This window comes from Lynx rufus, unplaced genomic scaffold (genome assembly GCF_022079265.1).
Source record: "Lynx rufus isolate CCGP_SWC_20201006 ecotype Redwood Valley unplaced genomic scaffold, mLynRuf1.p SCAF_19, whole genome shotgun sequence".
NCBI lineage: Eukaryota > Metazoa > Chordata > Mammalia > Carnivora > Felidae > Lynx > Lynx rufus.
Window position 1 is genome coordinate 15,351,698 of NW_025814833.1, and position 19,838 is coordinate 15,371,535.

The 19,838-nt window shown below is 44.0% G+C and overlaps 1 protein-coding gene across 3 annotated transcripts in view; it reads right to left on the minus strand.

The window, feature by feature from the left end:
• Positions 1 to 5,231, minus strand: part of CUL4B (cullin 4B) — a 37,584-nt gene extending 32,353 nt beyond the window's left edge. For 2 of the 3 annotated variants that reach the window (XM_047081899.1, XM_047081898.1), the window contains exons 1-3: positions 5,050 to 5,231; positions 3,756 to 4,295; positions 1,310 to 1,425 (exon numbers count right to left, since the gene is read on the minus strand). In XM_047081899.1, the coding sequence (XP_046937855.1) occupies positions 1,310 to 1,425; positions 3,756 to 4,295; positions 5,050 to 5,077 (684 nt within the window). In that variant the 5' untranslated portion in view covers positions 5,078 to 5,231. Of the gene's footprint in view, positions 1 to 1,309; positions 1,426 to 3,453; positions 3,730 to 3,755; positions 4,296 to 5,049 lie in introns of those variants that run through there. The other variant, XM_047081900.1, reaches the window with a different exon arrangement.
• Positions 5,232 to 19,838: the final 14,607 nt, after the last annotated feature.

Sequence of the window (19,838 nt, forward strand, 5' to 3'; positions counted from 1 at the left end):
AGTGTTTGTCCATTACTACACAGCCTCTGCAACTAAAGTCAATAGATGAAAACTACAAATTCTGATGAGTTGAACCAACTTAACTTCTTACAAGGTATTTATCAATATAAAAGACTCTAAGAGTGCTTGGGTGGCTCATTTGGATAAGCTCCTGACTCTTGGTTTCAGCTCAGGTCATGATCTCATGGTTTGTGAGTTTGAGCCCCAAGTTAGGCTAAACGCTGACAGCAGAGAAACTGCTTGGGATTCTCTTTCTCCCTGTCTCTCACCACATCCCTGTGTGTGCGTGCTCTCTCAAAATAAATAAACTTAAAAAAATTAAAAATAAAAAAAACAATTCAAGCTACTAGATTCTGAAGTATTTTTTTATATGCAACTGCTGACGCTATAATGGAAAGTAACTTCTTGAAGTGGTTGTGTCAAAAATACAGTAGGGAAAAATATCTTAGTAGTAAGAAGTCTAAATCAGTAATTGCCCTTAATCGTATATTTAAACCAAACACTTCAAATATAGACCCATCTGTTAAGCAAAAGAAACAAACCTGAACCTCAGAGGAAGTCACTGGACTACAATCAGCTGCTCATTTTTTTGGCTAAGGATGGTCTTGCAGTCCAGAAGATAAGACAAACGTAAAGAGCAAGAAAAAGAAATGGCGGGGCGCCTGGGTGGCTCAGTCAGTTGAGCATCTGACTTCGGCTCAGGTCATGATCTCACGGCTCTGGAGTTCAAGCCCCATATCAGGCTCTGTGCTGACACCTCAGAGCCTGAAGCCCCCTTCTGATTCTGTGTCTCCCTCTCTCTCTGCCCTCCCCCTCTCGCATTCTGTCTCTCTCTCTCTCTCTCTCAAAAGAAAAAGAAATGGCAAAAGTCTACTACTACAAAGGAAGAAGGATAAAATACAGAGTATCTGCATTTCTTGAGGCCCTTCCTATAGGCAAATAACACCACTTAGCAAGAAGTGCCACAACAGAATGATGTTACCAGATATCATCTTTGGGATCTAGGCTATAGGATTCCATTACAGGTAAAAACTTGATTATACCAAGGTACTCCTTACTGTAAATCCTAATCGGAAAGGTCCAAAATAAACCCGAAATATACCAATATGACTGTACTCATAGTTTATGTCAGAATGTCAGAGTATGTCAGAGTATGTGGTTTGATTATAAAAGAATGCATAAGTTAATCAAGAAATTGTAATTAGAAGAGAACCAAAAGTCTACAGAAGGACTCATTTCAAAGTAAAATCCATATACATCCCACCTCAATATATGCTAGCCAAATCTGGCTATCCACATTAACACGTACCTGATAGAGTTCTTCTAAATTGTACTTAATCGAAGTACTATTCTGGATAGCTTCCACCGCTTCTTTCAGTTTCTGCCATGTTTCATCTGTGTAGTTCTCCGGTAATTTAGGCTTATCTAGATAATATGTAGAAAGTTGATGTCAGAATATATAGTATATGGTAACGAAAGGATCCATTAAAAGTGCAATAATAGTATTACTGCTTTTTAAGAGTAAATTTTGATTTTTATAATTATTACATCTAAATATTAAAGTAACTACTGGAGGCGCCTGGGTGGCTCAGAAGGTTAAACATCCGACTTCGGCTCAGGTCATATCTTGTAGTTCATGAGTTCGAGCCCCGTGTTGGGCTCTGTGCTGACAGCTCAGAGCCTGGATCCTGCTTCGGATTCTGTGTCTCCCTCTCTCTCTGCCCTTCCCCCAGTCACGCTCTGTCTCTCAAAAATAAATAAACATAAAAAAATAAAAAATAAAGTAACTACTGTATTTAAGCTTAGCACAAAGAATAAATTTGAAATGCCAGAATATTGTTCGTCATTTTGACTCACCTATTAGAATTCACCTTTAGGTGAAGTTTTTTTTTTCTATTGACTGTATTGCTTCAAAAAATAAAAATTCAAGAATCACAGATAAAAAAATAACAATCCTGATCTTATTTGAGGACATGTAAAACCTAGCAAGTCAGTTGACATGCATTTTGTACCTGAGATTTGAAATACTGAATGTCTACTATGTACAAGTACTTTATAAATCTCTTAATCTTCCTAACAACGCTCAAAGGAAGGTATTATCACCCCTATTTTGCAACAGAGGAAACTGAGGCCAGAAGACTCGATTTAGTAAGGCTTGCCCAAGGTCATCATAGCTAATCAATGGCAAAACTGGAATTCTAATCCAAGTCTGTTTGACTCTCACATAAATTTATGCAGCATCTACAAATGAAAAGAAACATCTTAACTCAGGTTTTAATTTAAATTCCATCTATGAGCAGAGTAAAATTTTTAAAAATTAAAACATCCAAATGACTCCAGAACCTATGTAGCATTTTCAGAGTGGAAAGGAATATCTTAACCCGGGCCTTAATTTAAACTTCATTGACCAACAAGGAATATTTTTTTAATTAAAACATTCAAATGTCTTAATGTGTTTTTAGTTTAAGAGGGAGAGAAAAAACCCAAACAAAATCTCTGAAACCAGTATGCAAATGAAATTAGGGATAAAGCTCATCTCTTTAAAAATCCTTGGCTATTACATCCATATACTTGGAGTGGAACAGTGAACACATTAGTCAATTACAATTCACATTCACTTCAGAAAAGTATACTATTAAACCAGAAAGATTACAACACTCTTGAGAACCTGGGGATGGGAGAGGAATGACAGAAAAAAAAGAGAAGGTTAAAAATAAACACTATAACCCTCTGCTTTAGACAAAATAGAGCATATTCTTGATTTTCACACTAATGTTGAAAACACAAGCACCAAGAAGCTAATTTTCTGAATACTAATATTTACCCACAAGGCACTTATCTGGTAAATATTACTTAAGTTCATTCATTTACTTCTCCATTTAATAAACCTCTTAGCAGCTATTACCTGCCAGTTAAGGGTGTTGAAAAACTAAGTCAGAAAACTAGAAACACAGTTAACAGAAAAAAGTAATTCAGCTCAAAATCTGTTGATTTTATATACATCAGTGCATTCATAATACTCTCAATCACATATCTCAAATGTAAAATGAACAAATTTTCCTAAATTTGAACTGCAGGTCAGTACTTTAAAACCCATTTTAGTGAAAAAAAAGATGTAGTAATTGTTCCCATCTTTAAACTAGTGGTACAGAGTTACTACTTATCTGTATACACAGTGTTTTTGACTTCCAAACCCTACCTTTGGAAAGAAATGCAGAGATCATAAATATTTTTCTCCAAATACTGCTTCCACAAGGGGTTTCAAGAATATAATGTTCAACATTACAAATCTAACTATAAATCTTCACTGAGCATGAAAAGATCACCATTGCTACCTGCATTTCTAGGGACTAGAAAATGTGGCCTACTGAAGCATAAAAATAAAAATCACCAGTACGAAAGCTCACTATGCACCTGAAATAAATAAACCTCTTTAGAATACAAATTTCTCACCTGTAAAATCCGGATCAATCATACCGATTCTCAGTATTGTAATGAGTAACAGTAGATAGAAGAAGCTGAGCCAGACCTCAAAATACTGCCCAGAAACACTCGGTGTATGCTTCAGCACAAGGATACTAACCACCCCCGGAAAATGAACCCTCCACCCAAAAAAGGACCTCCCTCCACCTCATTGATTATGCATAAAACATTAGGCCACCTCTATACTGTTTAATATATTAACATAAACAGAGCACGTGACCGCTCAAGTGTCAAATCCTTAGTAGGTGATTATGGATTTTGGCCTTGGTTACCTTTAAAGTTCTTGATCACTAACTTCTTAGCAGAGCCAGGCTTGCTGTTAGCAAAGCTAGAAGTGGTGGTAGAAGATTTGGCTAGGCCGTTTGCATGATGCACCGAAGCCACAGAAGAGATTAATATACTCTTATTTTTAAGTTGCTGCTGCTGAGATGTTGCAGCAGTTGGTGAAGATGAGGAGGAAGAAGAGGAGGATTCCTCAGCCATCTTCGCATCAAACCCTACAAACTCCAGGGTGTCTTCAAAACGCAGCTTCTTCTGTATCGGTACGTGGCTGGAAGTAGCCACTGAAACCCCCAGGCAGAAGGACGAGGTTGAAGGGGATGCCGAATCCCTGGGTTGTAAAGGAGGAGTGGAAGAGGAAGAGGTGGAATCAAAGTCTTCTCTCTCGTTACTACTATTACTGCCGCTACTGCTGCTGCTGTTTAACTTTCTCTTCTTGGCAGAGGTGGGCGGAGTGGTGCTGGTATTACCATCAGTGGCAGATCTGACCTCCTGAGCAGCAGCAGCAGCTGAGGGATTGGGGGAAGAAAAACCTGTTGGAAACATGAAAATAGCGGGGTCAACAGGCAGAGGAGCATCAAAAACCTACGTTTATATGCCTGCGTGCGTGTAGGAGAGAAGGTGGCAATGCTAGAGGGGGAAGGGAAGAAAGAGAGGAGAAACACAGAGGACGAGAAGGAAAGTGAAGGGGGGGCTACACCGGGGGAATGGGAGGGTTTGGGAAGGCGGATAGGCTGACACCAGGAGTGAGCAGAACGAGGGGGGAGAGCGAATGAGGAGGCAGACAGGTAAACGGCGGTGCCGTCCCCCTCCCCTGCTTTTCGGTCTCTCTCCCCCCTTTCTGCTGGAGCGACTCAGTGAGTCTGTGAGGCTGCAGCTCCTCCTCCTGTTCTCCCTCTCTCTGGGAGGGGAGATGCCGTGGTTGGGGGGAGGGGGGAGGGGGAGAGAACCAAGGCTTGTTATTGTCAATAGCACAAGAGGCTAAAGATGGCGCCACTTCCGGTCACGCGGCGGCGAGGGAGGGGCGGCGTCTGTGCTCGGGAGTGGGGGGTGGAGAGAAGCACTGCAAGGCGCCCGAGGGGCGGGGGTGCTGGCTCCTGGGGAGGCGGCGGGAAAGCGGCAGCTAAGGCGCCCAAGACGCTCGTGCTCCTTCCCTAGCTCTCGCTGTTCCTCCCCCTCCCTCTCCCGCTCCCCTTCCTTGGCAGCACTCTCCTCCCCCGGTCCGCCGGTAACTCCCACCCCCTCCTTAACGGTCCCGCGGGAAGCTTCGCGCTGCAGCGCCCTTACCGGAAGTGACTGGGCAGACACTTTTCATAGCGCCCAGATCCCGAAGCCCCCAGGTCCGCAGGACTTGAGTGGGGGGGGTGGGGGAGGGAGAAAAGGGGGGTAAGAGAAGTGGAAAGGGAGGAGGGGGCGGGCTTTCTAGACACCTCCCGAGCTCCTGATTGGAGCTTTCTGAACGCGAGGCGGGAGGGGTAGGGGGAAGGTGGCGGGAGAAGCAGCGGGAAGGAGCCTGAAGGGGAGGGAAGGTGGTGACGGTGAGGGGCGGGGTGAGCTAGCTGGGAAAAAAAGAGGAGGAGGAAGACAGGAAGGGAGGGAGTAAAAAGTAAGGGAACCGAGAATGGAAACTTTGAAAGAGATAAAGGAATAAGGAGGGGTTGTAAGGCATGGGGAGTAACCCGAAATGAAGGAAAATATGATCATGGCATTATGCCTGCTGCTAAGAAGGAATGTCCTGACGTTAAAATAGGAAAGGAAAAAGATGTTAGATACAAAGAAAATGAGTTTTTGCTTCGATTGAGCTATAAATTGTTTCTCTTATGTCAAGGACACTGCTGACCCAACACTGAATAGGGCCTGAATTTTGATACCTTTTTCAGTAACGTAGCTGTAAAATCTTTTTACCTTCCTACCAGGAGCATTTTCTAAGATGGCTGGCCAGAGTTAGGGTGCATTCTAAGGTCCAAGAAATAAGCAGGTAACTAACACCCCCCCACACACACACACAATACACAACGACCTCCTCAGTCATTAATCCAATAATTTACAGACCAAACAAAGCGACTTTTACCAAATCTCAATTCAGAACTGTTTCAAAGAACACATTTTGGAAGAATGATATTGGCAAAAATCAATGTTTTCTATCAATATATTCCACAAGCCCCAATTCCAAAATAGATTACTCTTAAGAACAAACCTCTAAATGTGGTTAAATTAGCAGCACTAACCTTGTAAATTTCCTGCTGGGAGTTTTTGTTTAACCTGAGGGCATGGGGGGGGTGGGGCACAATGTCAAATAAAACTAAATCTGCCAACCTGTTGATCATTCTAATTGCAGAAACATCCAACTGAAAGACTTTATGCCACACATGTTATCAGGTCCCTACCATTGAGAAGCCAGTAGGGGAAAAGGGTTACAAAACTAATTTCCCTAACAGTTGTATAACATATGTACAAAGTGCTCCGGAAACATGTGAATCAAGAAATTCGGAAGAATTTTGGAATAATCGGTTTCACATAGGAATTGTTTATGCTGGGTGTCAGAGTAGGAACTGCCAAAAAGACGAGAGAGGGGGGAGGTCAAAGGCATTCTGGGCAGAGCAAATGGGCAAAGCAGGGAGTTGTGAAAGGGCCTGGCCTGTTTATGGAAATACGGAAAGTGCAATGAAGCTACCAAGTAAGATGTCGTTAGAAGTAAGGAAAATGAGGCTCAAGAGTGCCTGGGTAGAGGCCAAGAGCAGTCCACCCAAAATGTAACACAATGGCATATTGATTATTTTGAATTGAAGCTACTTGGGAAACCACTGGCACAAGAACACGCAGACCCTGTTCTGTCCCCCTGAAAGCAAGAAACAAATCTCCCATAAGGCAAATATGCTCCCTGTACTAAGAAAAAGACATCCTTATCACCAGTAAAGCTGAGAAAGCTGCAGAAACCAACGTTTTTCTAATCTACCTCAACCTAAATTCCGCTTAGAATTCCGTAATTTAATTAAAGCTCTCAAACACCTGTTTTCTTTATCCCTTCAATTCCTCACAAATTTACTGTCTCATTGTCTAAAATGTATTAAGAACTGCCTGCCTTGGTCATTTCTCGAGATCTCTGTGCCCACATAATAAAACTTTGGGGTTTTTTTCCTCCTATTAATCTGTCTCCTGTGAATTTAATTCTTAATCCAGCTGGAAGACCTTGAAGGGTAGAGGAAGAATGTTTCCTTCCCTCCTCTGGCACACAAAGCCAAAAATCTGGTCTACTCTGTGGGCTAGGTTAGACAGCAAGGAAAGGAGGGAGCAGCTAGGCTTTTAAAAGCAGGGGAGTAACAGGACTGTGGGTGGAGTAAAAGCAGTTTGTATTGAATAGTTTTAGAGAGACAAATCAGAACTCTAAGAATGAATCAATTTTCTAGCTGTCATACAAGCCCACTTTATTTATTTATTTATTTAATAAATTTAGATCTTCATAAGTCTGTAGTTAAAATGCAAATCCTCCTAGAAGAGGTACCACCTGGAACCACTATCAGCTTTATGCTGTTTGATGACAATTGGCTGAGAGCAAGGCTCTAATGGAACTTAGGCCCTAGGACCATAGAGAACAGAGATGGAGGCCAAAAAGAGGGGGAATGGATTCCTATCTGTTTTGAATGTACCATTTTGTTCTGACTGCCTAAAATGACTGTCAACTCTTAAAGCCAGGAAAGGTATCCTAAAGCATTAACCTTCCTTTAGTGTGTCTCATATTTCACATGATGCTGAACAACTGTAAATGCAAAGTAAATACTGAAAATTTCATTGAATGAGAAAATAATGCCGTGTCTTTACATCTTTACAAGGGAAGATTAGCTAATTTTCCGGATTTAATGAACAAGGTTGTTCCAATCTGTGTAGTTATAATTTCTTAGAAGGGTGTGTGGATGGGCCAGCTGATAATGGCCCAAATTGATATTTTCTAGAAGGATTTGCATTTTAACCAAGTACTTTTCAAGACCAAAAAAAATGGGCCTTGTTTTAATTCATGTAATTATATTTCTTAAAGGGTATATGGAAGTGCTGGCTATTTTTAAAATTACAAATATTAGTACAACAGAAAGGGAATGGACATAAAGGTAGAAAACGGCTTTTGCCATACAAAGATAAACTTTTATACTAACATAAAGCATAGCTGAGTCTTGTTAATATTCAACTACACTCTGGTAATAATAGCTCCCAATCTGACAAGATTATCTAAGCCCTTCGGTTTTCCAAGTTACATGTTAGCTCTAAAAGCACAGATCCTTGGCTCTTGAGCACTAGCTCACTTTGAATGACCCAGCAGTCCTACCTACTATTTAAGTTTTCCATGAAATATCCTTAAATGAGTTTTGTGGAAAAATATTTTTCTTTTTTATCTTGGTGATTAACACGAATCTTCCTTTTGATATCTTAACAACCTTATTTTGTGCCAGCTCAATCCTCACATATTTAGCATATCTTAATATGGAGATGTAATTTTAATAATGATTTTTTTTTATTTAGCATTTAGATTTTGTGGCACAAACCAACTTAGATATTACTATATGATGTGTGAGGACCAGAATTTTGTCTTTTCTTGGACCCTTGAACCAATTTAAAAAGAAAAACCTTCCATATTTCTTTGTAAAACATCTTTTACATCAAGAATCAAGTACACCCAAACATTTGCCAACCGTTGTTAAACACATTCTCAACATTAAAATACATTTCTCAAGGTTGAACTCACTGAAACCACAATAATCAAGACTGCAATGTAGAACACCATACAATTATGGCCATTATCAGACTAAACCAGATTGGGCACTTAACACACATTCCATATATAGAATCTTTCATCTTGTGAGTTCAACTCATACCTTAGAAACATTAATTAAACTTTACAGTGCTGCCAGATGAAGTATAGTTACTACTGGTATTCTTTTAATCAAGCAAATAAACCTGTAGCTTCTTATAAAGGTAAACATTTATAAAGAAAGATATACAAAAACAGAGGACAAGTTTTTCTAATGTCCATTCCCCTATTTTGGCAGGCATGTCTCTAAAAGAGAGGGGTGCTGTGGTGGCTCAGTCGTCAGTTAATCGTCCGACTCTTGGTTTTGGCTCTGGTCATGATCTCACAGTTCGTGAGTTCTAGCCCCACATCAGGCTCTGCAATGATAGTGCAGAGTCTGCTTGGGATTCTTTCTCTCTCTCTCTCCCCCTCTCTCTGCCCCTCTCCTGCTCATGCTGTCTCTGTGTCTCAAAATAACTAAAATTCTAAAAAACTTTAAAAAAGAGTGTAACCTGATTCCCTTTTTTGATCACGGGAATTTCCCAAGTTACTTTGTTTTGTGTCTTCTCCAGACATCTCAGAGCAGTGATTTGTCGGTGATAGACACCCCTGGAAGCCTTGTTGTCCACAGGTGGAATCTTCCTTAAATAGGAGATAGTGATTGCTCCGGAGAATACTAAAGATATTTCTGCAGCAAGCATTGTTTAAGAATGTGTCTAGAAAAGACAACTGGTGGGTAAAACGTAGTCCATGCTGCCTATCGGCCTTTCTGAAGGACCATCTTTGAAGCAGGGAAGTACAGAAAAGTTAAACCAGGCAGTGGTGAGGTAGTCAACATGATGTCATAATAAGGGCTCTGTGATGTTCTCAACAGCAAGGGGCTGCTAGGAGACGACTGGGGAGGTCAAAGCTTAAGCAAAGATGATCCAACTACACCCTTTGCCCATCCTAGAGTTGCTTTTTTTTTTAATGTTTATTTTTGAGAGACAGAGAGAGCGTGAGCAGGGGAGGAGCAGAGAGAGAGGGAGACAAAGAATCAGAAGCAGGCTCTAGGCTCTGAGCTGGCAGCAGAACCTGACGTGGGGCTCAAACCCACGAACCATGGGATCAGGACCTGAGCCAAAGTCAGACGCTTGGGGCGCCTGGGTGGCTCAGTCGGTTAAGCGGCCGACTTCGGCTCAGGTCATGATCTCGTGGTCCGTGAGTTCGAGCCCCGCGTCGGGCTCTGTGCTGACAGCTCAGAGCCTGGAGCCTGTTTCAGATTCTGTGTCTCCCTCTCTCTGACCCTCCCCCGTTCATGCTCTGTCTCTCTCTGTCTCAAAAATAAACGTTAGGGGCGCCTGGGTGGCGCAGTCGGTTAAGCGTCCGGCTTCAGCCAGGTCACGATCTCGCGGTCCGTGAGTTCGAGCCCCGCGTCGGGCTCTGGGCTGATGGCTCAGAGCCTGGAGCCTGTTTCCGATTCTGTGTCTCCCTCTCTCTCTGCCCCTCCCCCGTTCATGCTCTGTCTCTCTCTGTCCCAAAAATAAATAAAAAACGTTGAAAAAAAATAAATAAAATAAATAAATAAACGTTAAAAAAATTAAAAAATAAAGTCAGACGCTTAATCGACTGAGCCACTCAGGCACCCCTCCTAGAGTTGCTTTATAAAGCAAGAAACTTGATAAAAAATGCTAAACCTGTGGTGCTCAGTGCAATGTAAATAAATATAACACAGATCTCATATTTTTAACAAAATCATTTATCTTCTACGTAAAATTATCTCATCAACTTAAGACTTACTGACTTGGGTACATCAAACATTTGAGGACTTAGCCCCTTAGCACAGAGATTTTACCTATAGTCTTACCGTGAACCATCTGGAAAGCAGATTTCAGGACTGAAAGTTAGGGCCAGGCCATTTTCCCTGTGGGTTTGGGGTAGGGGACTGGATCAACCACAGATGACTTTTTTCTTTGGTGCTGCCATGCACTTGCTTATTGTGGAGTTGCTGGGCCTATTTTTAACTTTCCCTTCACTTTATCAATGACTATCATAGTCCCCGCCCCCCCACCACCCCGTCCCGCTTCAAGGTTTGATATTCCAATAGCATTTGGCTTTTCTTTTTCTCCAGAGCAAGGCCAATTTAGGTTTAAACCAGTGGTTCCCAACTCCAAGTAAACAACAGAATTGCCTGGGGACTTAAAAAAAAAACAACACACCTTTGCCCAGGTTTGAAACCAGTCCAACTGAATTAGAATCTCTGTGAGTAGGGCCTCAACTATCATTATTTCTAAGAAGTTCTCAGGGTGAATCTACATACCTCCAAGATTGAGACCACAGCTGTAGATGAACTAAGTACCATCATGATTTGAATGAAGCTGATAAGCCTTTGTACTCTTTAATGCCCGAAATTTCACAATTATTTATTCATTCCTTTTGATAAAAATAGTCTCCTTCTCTAAGAATCCTTTTTTCAAATGCAAATTAGCCAGGGAGACTCAGTTCCTGACCCTTTAAGGTGAATGGTTCTGGGGAACAAAGGATAATACAAAAGTCCTAAATGCCTGGAGGTAAACAGAACAAGAACGAGGCATTGCAATGGGGGATGTGGGGGGGGGGGGGTAAAGTTACCAGCAGGGGAGGAAAGATTTCTGAGAGTACATTTTGCTGACCTCACAGTATTGCCTGGGGCCAATCCTGCTTTGTGATGACTGCATATTTAAGATCTAGTCAAGTTTATCTCAGCTGCCAAAAGCTTATTCAAAGAAATTTAAATATTTTTTATAAACAAAACAAAGACCAGACATTGAGAATGTAGATTTGGGACTATCTATAAATGCCCAACTCTGAATTATTCACCATATGGATGTTTCTATTGCCAAGTGATCTGTTTTTCCTGATTCCATTAAATGTCCTTTATTCCCACCAATAGCATTATTTTTCTTGCCAATTCATTTGGTCATTCAACAAAAATGTATTGAGCAACTACTCTGGGCAAGGCATGGTGCTAGATGTCATAAGGGAATACAGAACTAATACGAAATTCCATTTGTGGTTGATTTTACAGTTTTTCAAAGCACTTTCACACACAATCTTATTTTATCCTCATAACCACACTGTGAGGTCAGGTGCCATCCCCATTTTACAGATGAGAAACAGACTCAGAGAAGGAGGTTTAAATGACTTGCCAAGGACACGAAGCACACAGACATAAACCAAACACACTTTTTCTCCAAACCCAAATAAGGTACTTCCTGTAATTTCTAGTTTAGTAAGGAGACATGCCATAAAATTGTCTCAAGTAATAGACAAGTTAGGAAAAGACGTTCAGGGTCCCACTCACCAGAAGAAAAAAAAGTGAGGAATAAAAAATAACTCCTTTATTGAGATGAGCCAAATCACAGAGCCCAATAGGAGACCAAGCTTGGATTCAGTTCAGGCAGGATCCAGCAGCAAGCAATACACATTTAAGGAGACAGTAGCAATTTGGTTCTAGAGAATCAGTCCATTCTTTGGCTGGACCCTCAGCCCAATGGCTGATCTTCGCTAGAGGTAGAAACCAGTTCCTTCTCCTAGCCAAATCTAGACAAACACTGAACAAGCCTTGCCTAAGGACCTGTCACTGAGTATACAAAGACAACCCTTGCCCTCAAACAGTTCTCAATTGGCCTAGTGGGTGAGGCAGACAATTAGAGAACAGAGTGATAAAAGCTGCTTTAGGAGCACAGAAGAGAGACACCTGCACAGCCTAGGAAGGTGGGGTGGGGTGGGGTAGAGAAAAGGTGGGCGTGAGGAGTTACAAATAGCTTCCAAAGAAAGTAATTTAATTAAAATTTTTTAACATTTTATTTCATTTTTTGAGTGAGACCATGAGCAGGGGAAGGGCAGAGAGAGACACACAGAATCTGAAGTAGGCTCCAGGCTCTGAACTGTCAGCACAGAGCCTGACGCAGAACTGGAACTCATGAATTGCAAGATCATGGCCTGAGCCAAAGTCGGAAGCTCAACCGACTGAGCCACCCAGGTGCCCCGAAAATAATTCAATTTAAATCCATGAGGGTAAGTGGGAATTAACCCGGCAAGGAGAATGGGAGGAGGCAAGGGGCACAAAGAAGGAAACTAGGGTGCATGTTTAAATCCTAAAGGTGAGAAAGACTCAAGACATATTCAGGATCAGCAAGTAAACTAGTTGTCAGTGAATAGTTTAGTTTGTCCTAACTGATCCCCCTGGAGTGCTATGGAGGGGAATTAAGGCAGCATCCCAGTCTCATTTATGGTACAGTAATTCCTAGGCTTCTTAGCACCAGGCCTTACTCGTATCCCCTACTTGGAGCTGTGGCTGTTACAGCATATACTTGGCGCCCAGGAAGAGACAAGCCACAGGCACTTGAGGAATCAGAAAAGACAGTTTACTGAGCACCGGTGCCGGCCCAGTGGAGTCACCTCCAAAGCCTGAGCCCCAAACCTTGGCATCAGCCTCCTTTATGGCTGGGATGGTAGGGGGTTGAGAGACAAAAGAAAAAGGGGAAGGGGCCTTATCAGTGGTGCTAACTGGGCAGTTGGTGGACACAGGAGGCAAACAAGATTACAGAAGCCAAAAGTATGCAAGGGGAGAATCCAGCCTCGGGCATCTGGCTGGACCCTTTTATCTTGTTTTTACTAGCAAGCTTTTCTTCTCATTCCCCCCTCTTGATTCTCCAGCTGCGGTAGCACTTAGAGAAAATCAGTTTGTGGGGCCCAGGGAATGAAAGGAGGGGCGAAGACCATTCTGGCTTCCTCCTGTTGGACAGGGACGTCAAAGGAAGGGGTGAGGCAGCTAGGGTTCTTCATCATACAAAGGAGAGTAGCAACAGCTAGAATAGTCCAACTGGAGCATCCATATGGTGCTCCAAGAGTTCCATGAATCTGCTAGTTCCTGTCTTCCTTTGTTGATTCACTCCTTTAACTGCTGGACTGTACCTCAGACTTTCCCTGATTGGATGACACAGAAGCAACAACCTTCATTTCGGAAGAGACACAGTCCTCTCCTTTGGGCAGTTAGCAGGTCCAGCCCTACAGCAAAGAGTATAGCAACGAGTATGGAAACAGAAATAGGTGGGGATGACAATGAAATCTGAGAGAGAACGATTTGGTATAGTTCATTTAAGTTGCGTGGTGATTTCTTCAAGCTTCTGGTTACAGAGAGAGTTCTCAGGTGTTGGCTGCCAGCCACGTATAGTCTGTTGTCTCCTTAAGGGTGGTTTGCAGAGGATCATTCTGTTAGCAGTTACTTTTCATTCCAAGTGGTTGTCAGATGACAGGTGGGCTGCCTTTACTCCAGAATGGTGGATCCAGGTTAGTCCTGCACCTTGAGAGCTGTGGGTGTGGTTAGCACAAGAAGGTCCCTTCCAGGTAGGTTTAAGCAGTTCCTTTTTCCAATCTTTTATCCAAACCTGATCCCCAGGTTTGTGGGGGTGTACAGTTATTCCTAGGGAAATAGACATCCTGTCTGTCACCCATCTATGTATCTCAAATACAGTTTTCCCTAGTCCGTTTAGTCGTTTTTGTATTTCTCAATTCCCTAGCTTTCAGGTCCCCCTTGAATTTGACTAGTGGAGGGGGTCTTCCATGTAGGATCTCGAATGGGGAGAATCCTGTTTTTTCCCCAGGGTGTGCAGTGTATTCACAGAAGAACTAGGGGTAGTGTATCTGGCCAGGGCAAGTTCGTTTCCTGACATAGTTTTGCCATGGCTGATTTAAGGGTCCGGTTCATACGTTCCACTTTCCCTGAACTCTGGGGCTGGTAGGCTGTAAGTTCCATTGGATACCTAGGGTTTTGGCTATTTGTTGTGCCACCTCAGCCATGAAAGCTGGGCCATTGTCTGAGCCTCTGGTTAACTGAGAATGATACCCCTTGGCAAGGCCTTGGTTACTTCTCTTGCCTTTTTGGTGTGTGTGGGATAGGCTTCAACCCAGCCCGAAAACGTGCAGATAAATACCAAAAGATATTTGTATCATCCGCTGGGTCTTATTTTGGTAAAGTCTACCTCTAAATCTTCGAAGGGTGCCTGACCACAGCGTTGGATTCCCATGGGCCCACTGGGGCCTTGTTTGGCATTATTCTGAGCACAGAGGAGGCAGTGTTGAGAGACTGAGGCACAGAGTTATGGGAGTCGAGCAATTACATAGTAACGGCTCAGTAAGGTTTCAAGGGCGGTTTTTCCTAGGTGGGCAAGCTCAGGCTGCTGGAGAACCACCTAGTGGGCTCGCTGCTCTGGTGATATAGACTCTTTGGTCTGGAAGTACCCACCACCCTTCTTTTGTCTGGCCTCCTTTTTCCTGCTGTGCCCATTTTGTTTCTTGGATTGTGTGCCTTGGGGAACCGGGCAGTTCCAGGGCCAGCATGATTTTTGAGGGTGTTGTTTTCCTGCTGCTTGGTTAGCTGCAGCATCAGCTTGTCTGTTACGTTCCGACACTGAGTCCTTTCCTCTTTGGTGTCCCTTGCAGTGGATGACTTGGTTTCCAGACTGCCCTTAATAGTTTTACGATTTCTTCCCGATTTTTTATTTCTCTTCCTCCTGCACTCAAAAGTCTTCTCTCCTTGTATAGAGCCCCACGTACATGTAGAGTGGCAAAGGCATAGCTCAAGTCCGCATATACGTTGGCCTGTTTGTCTTTGCAGAGTTCTGGTGCTCTTATTAGGGCCTACAGTTCTGCTCTTTGGGCTGACCATCCTTGTGGAAGGGCCTTTGCTTCTATGACCTCAAAATCAGAGACTACTGCATAACCAGCATATCTTTTGTCTTCGTTCATGAAGCTGCTGCCGTCGGTGTACAGGATGAGGTCAGGGTTTGTAAGAGCCTGTCTAATAGGTCGGGTCAGCTAGAATAGACTTCATCAAGTACCTCTAGAAGATCATGCTCTGGGGTCCCTGCTGCTGTGAGCAAGGAAGTGGCACGGTTTATAGTTGTTATGGCTCCCAATCTTTTTTTTTTTTTTTTTAGATTTACATCCAAATTACTTAGCATATAGTGCAACAATGATATCAGGAGTAGATTCCTTAGTGTCCCCTTACCCATTTAGCCCATCCCCTTCCCTCAATCCCTCCAGTAACCCTCATTTTGTTCTCCATATTTCTGAGTCTCTTATGTTTTGTCCCCCTCCCTGTTTTTATATTATTTTTGTTTCCCTTCCCTTATATTCATCTGTTTAGTCTCTTAAAGTCCTCATATGAGTGAAGTCATATGATTTTTGTCTTTCTCTAATTTCACTTAGCATTATACCCTCCAGTTCCATCCACATAGTTGCAAATGGCAAGATTTCGTTCTTTTTTGATGGCCAAGTAATACTCCATTGTATATATATACCACATCTTCTTTATCCATTCATCCATCGATGGACATTTGGGCTCTTTCCATACTTTGGCTATTGTTGATAGTGCTGCTATAAACATGGGGGTGCATGTGTCCCTTTGAAACAGCACACCTATATCCCTTGGATAAATGTTATGGCTCCCAATCTTATTCATGGGTCCTCACATAGCAGTCCCTGATATTGTGTCATCTGAGCATGCATTAGCCAGTGTCGCCCTCTGGCATCCATCAAGGTAATAACAGAATGGGGAACCTTAACATTTAGGTTTGCCCAAACATGAGTTTGTCTGCTTCCTTGATTAAAAGTGTGGTGGCTACCAGGGCCCTCAGACAGGGAGGCCACCCTGCCGCAACTGAGTCAATCTGCTTTGAAAGGTATGCCACTGGTCTTTGCCAAGGTCCAAATTCCCCAGTGAGAACCTCCAGGGCCACCCCATTATTCTCATGTACCAACAGGTTGAAATCTCGTGATCTGGGAGTCCCAAGGCTGGTGCCTCCATGAGTTTTGTTTTTATGGTCTTTATGAAAGCCTTTTCTTATTAGGGCCGCAGAAAAGGGGTGCTCTCTCTTCCCTCTTTAGCGCCTCATATAGAGGTCTGGCCAACTCTGAGAAACCTGGGATCCATATTCAACAAAATCCTGCTGCTCCCAGGAACTCTCGGATCTGCCAATGGGTAGCAGGAACCCGAATGGCACAGATTGCCTGTTACCTTTCGGCTCCCAACTTCCGTTTGCCTTGGGTAATTGTGAAGCCCAAATATTTAACTTCCTGTTGGCAAATCTGTGGCTCCTACAATGGTGACTTCTCAACCTGACAGAGGTGCCACCTTGTGCCACCACAGAGTGTTCAGCCCCAGTGTCGACCACGAAGTCTATTATTTGGCCCCCCACCTTCATTTTGACCATGGGCTCATGGGGGCCTAGTTAGCTAGAGTTCAGTCTTTCCTAGTAAGAGTCCACTCCTGTCAGTCCGATCAGGTCAGCCTTAGGTGGTTCTGGTTGGTAGCATCTGAGTGAAGAGGTTTTTGGTTTCCCTTTTTGGCGGTTGGGCATTCATTTTTCCAGTGTCCACATTCCTTGATTCCGTCCCCGTGGGGCCCTACTTTTTTGTTCTTGCATCTCTCATGGTTTCTGTGGGGGCCCTTCTGGAGGGGGTGGTTGCCTCAAGGCCACAGCCAGAAGAGCTGCCTTTTGTTTCATTCTTCAGTCTGCCTCCTTTCTGGCACCTTGATCCTAGTTTACAGAAATCTTGTTGGCAATTTCCAATAATTCGGTGGGATTTTTTCCAGGGAATCCTTCCAATTTTTTTGCGCTTCTGTCTAATGTCACTTTGGGCCTGTCCCACAAAGGCAGCATTGACCATGCGCTGATGCTTCTAGGTCGAATGGAGTGTAAATTCTGAAGGCTTCACATAAATCTTTCATAGAAATCGGCTGGACTCTCTTCTGAAGGCTTTTGTAGGACCTCAGATACCTTTGCCATTTTGGTGGGCTTTTTGGCCCCTGCTTCTACTCCTGGAGGAAGGCGGGTCAGTATCTTCCTAATCTGGCCCTTCCCACCTCTGTGTTAGGGTTAGGGTTAAGGTCCCAGCAGGGCTCCTCTTCGGGCATACCTTCCCATACTCAAGCCTCAACTTCTAGATTCCCATCTGGTGCCTGAGTCTGGAGCCATTTTCTGGCTTCAGTGACAATTCGTCAGTGCTCTTCCATGTTGAAAAGGGTAAGCAGAAGCTGCTTACAGCCGACCCAGGCAGGGCAGTGAGTCTGGATTATGGATTCCAGGAGATCTATCATCGCCTGTGGCTTCTCAGAGTAGGGTGGCATGTGGTGTTTCCAGTTGAGGAGGTCAGTAGTGGGGAATGGTTGGTAGTAGAAAACCAATCCCCCTCTTGTAGGGTCCCATCGGGGCCTATTCTCTGGGGACCCCTAGTCTCCCACAATGGCATCTGCATTGCCGTTGGGGGCCTTGGACCTTGAGCCACAGACCTAAGACATCTCCCTACCAGTTCAGGTGTCCCAAGTTGGGGCGGGCTGGCTGCTGGCAGAGGCGTGACCGACGGAGGTGGACTATCAGGCAGGCGAGGTTCCCCTCCCTCAATTGACGGGATGCTGGGGCATATGGGGCTGAAATGGAGAGACTTCTGAAGTTTCTTGGGAGAACGGGGGACAGTTTTTTCTGCTGTGAAGTCTTCTTGGCCTGTGCCACTAAGATCCTACATTGTCCCTTATTATTAACGCAGAACTGGACCCAAGGAGACTTGATTTGGGCTATTTCCAGCCATTGATCAACGTATGGGAATTGACCTGGGAGGCCAGGGTCTCCACTAACTACTTTATAAATAGCTCAGACTTTGGGGACATCTAGGGTGCCCTCTGGGGGCCAGCCTATACCAAACATGGGCCATTCTAATTCACAGAGGATGTGTAACTTCCCGGGGGTCAATTTGACCCCATAGTCACCTGAAAATCTCTTTTTAAAATTCTTTTTTTAAATTATTTCTGTTATTCTTTTTTTTAATTTTTTTTTTTACATTTATTTATTTTTGAGACAGAGAGAGACAGAGCATGAACGGGGGAGGGTCAGAGACAGAGAGAGAGAGACAGAATCCGAAACAGGCTCCGGGCTCTGAGGTGTCAGCACAGAGCCCGATGCTGGGCTTGAACTCACGGACCACGAGATCATGACCTGAGCCGAAGTCAGACGCTTAACCGACTGAGCCACCAGGCGCCCCATCTTTTTAAAATTCTTAATCATACATTCAAAAACAGTTGGTTTTGAGGAAATTCTCCCCATCCTGGTATCCTAGATAGATCCCTCCCAATGTATGGTGTCGCAGGACAAACACGAGGGAAGAGGTCACTTTGTCCACCTGGCCGCTCCCCTCGCGGGGATTTAGACGCCTCTTAGCATTGGCAGGTCAGTATAAACCCCTAACTCGGATCAGGCCTGTGCGGACCTGATTCTGCCTTGAGCCATATGAGGTCGTCACGGAATTGCAGGGTAGGACCCACTCAGGCTCTGTAGCCAAGACCGTGGAGCACGGGCACTCATGCACACATTCAGACTGCAGACTTCCACCCAGGACTTCCCTGTCCTATGTGGTGTCTGAGTCACCTGGGAGGTGATCAGACTACCCTTCCACCTCTAGGGCAGGCCTGAACTTGGTTCTGGGTCCCCAGGGACACTTACCCGATCTGATGTCCTATCCTGGCAGAATTTTCTGATTCCCACTGGAGTCTGTCTGAGCACAGCGGGGGCCAACTATTGCCAGGCCCAGTGAGGGTTGGGATCCAGTGAAATCAGTGGTGCTGTACCTTCCTTTCTGTCACAGAGCCCTTGAAGAGTGGCCTCTCCACTAGCCTCCACCAACGGTGGCTCAAGGGGCCAAGGCAGCTATCGAGTTTCCCGGCCAAAGCACCAAATGTTACAGCAAATACTCGGTGCCCAGGAAGAGACAAACCACACGCACTTGGGGAATCAGGAAAAGATTGTTTTTTGAGCACTGGTGCTGGCCCAGTGGAGTCACCTCCAAAGGCTGAGCCCCAAACCTTGGCATCAGCCTCCTTTTATGGCTGGGATGGTAGGGTGTTGAGAGACAAAAGAAAAGGGGTACAGGGCCCTTAACAGTGGTGCTAACTGAGCAGGTGGTGGACACAGGAGGCAAACAAGATTACAGAAGCCAAAAGTATGCAAGGGGAGAATCCAGGCTTGGGCATCTGGCTGTCCCTGTTATCTCATTTTTACTAGCTTTTCTTCTCATTGCTACTGATAATAATTCATTTAAAAAATTTTTTAATGTTTATTTTTTTGAGAGAGAGAGAGAGAGAGAGAGAGAGAGAGAGAGAGAGAGAGAATCTGAAGCAGGCTCCAGGCTCTGAGCTGTCAGCACAGAGCCCGATGTGGGGCTGGAACTCATGGACTGCGATCATGACCTGAGCCGAAGTCTGATGCTTAATCGACTGAGC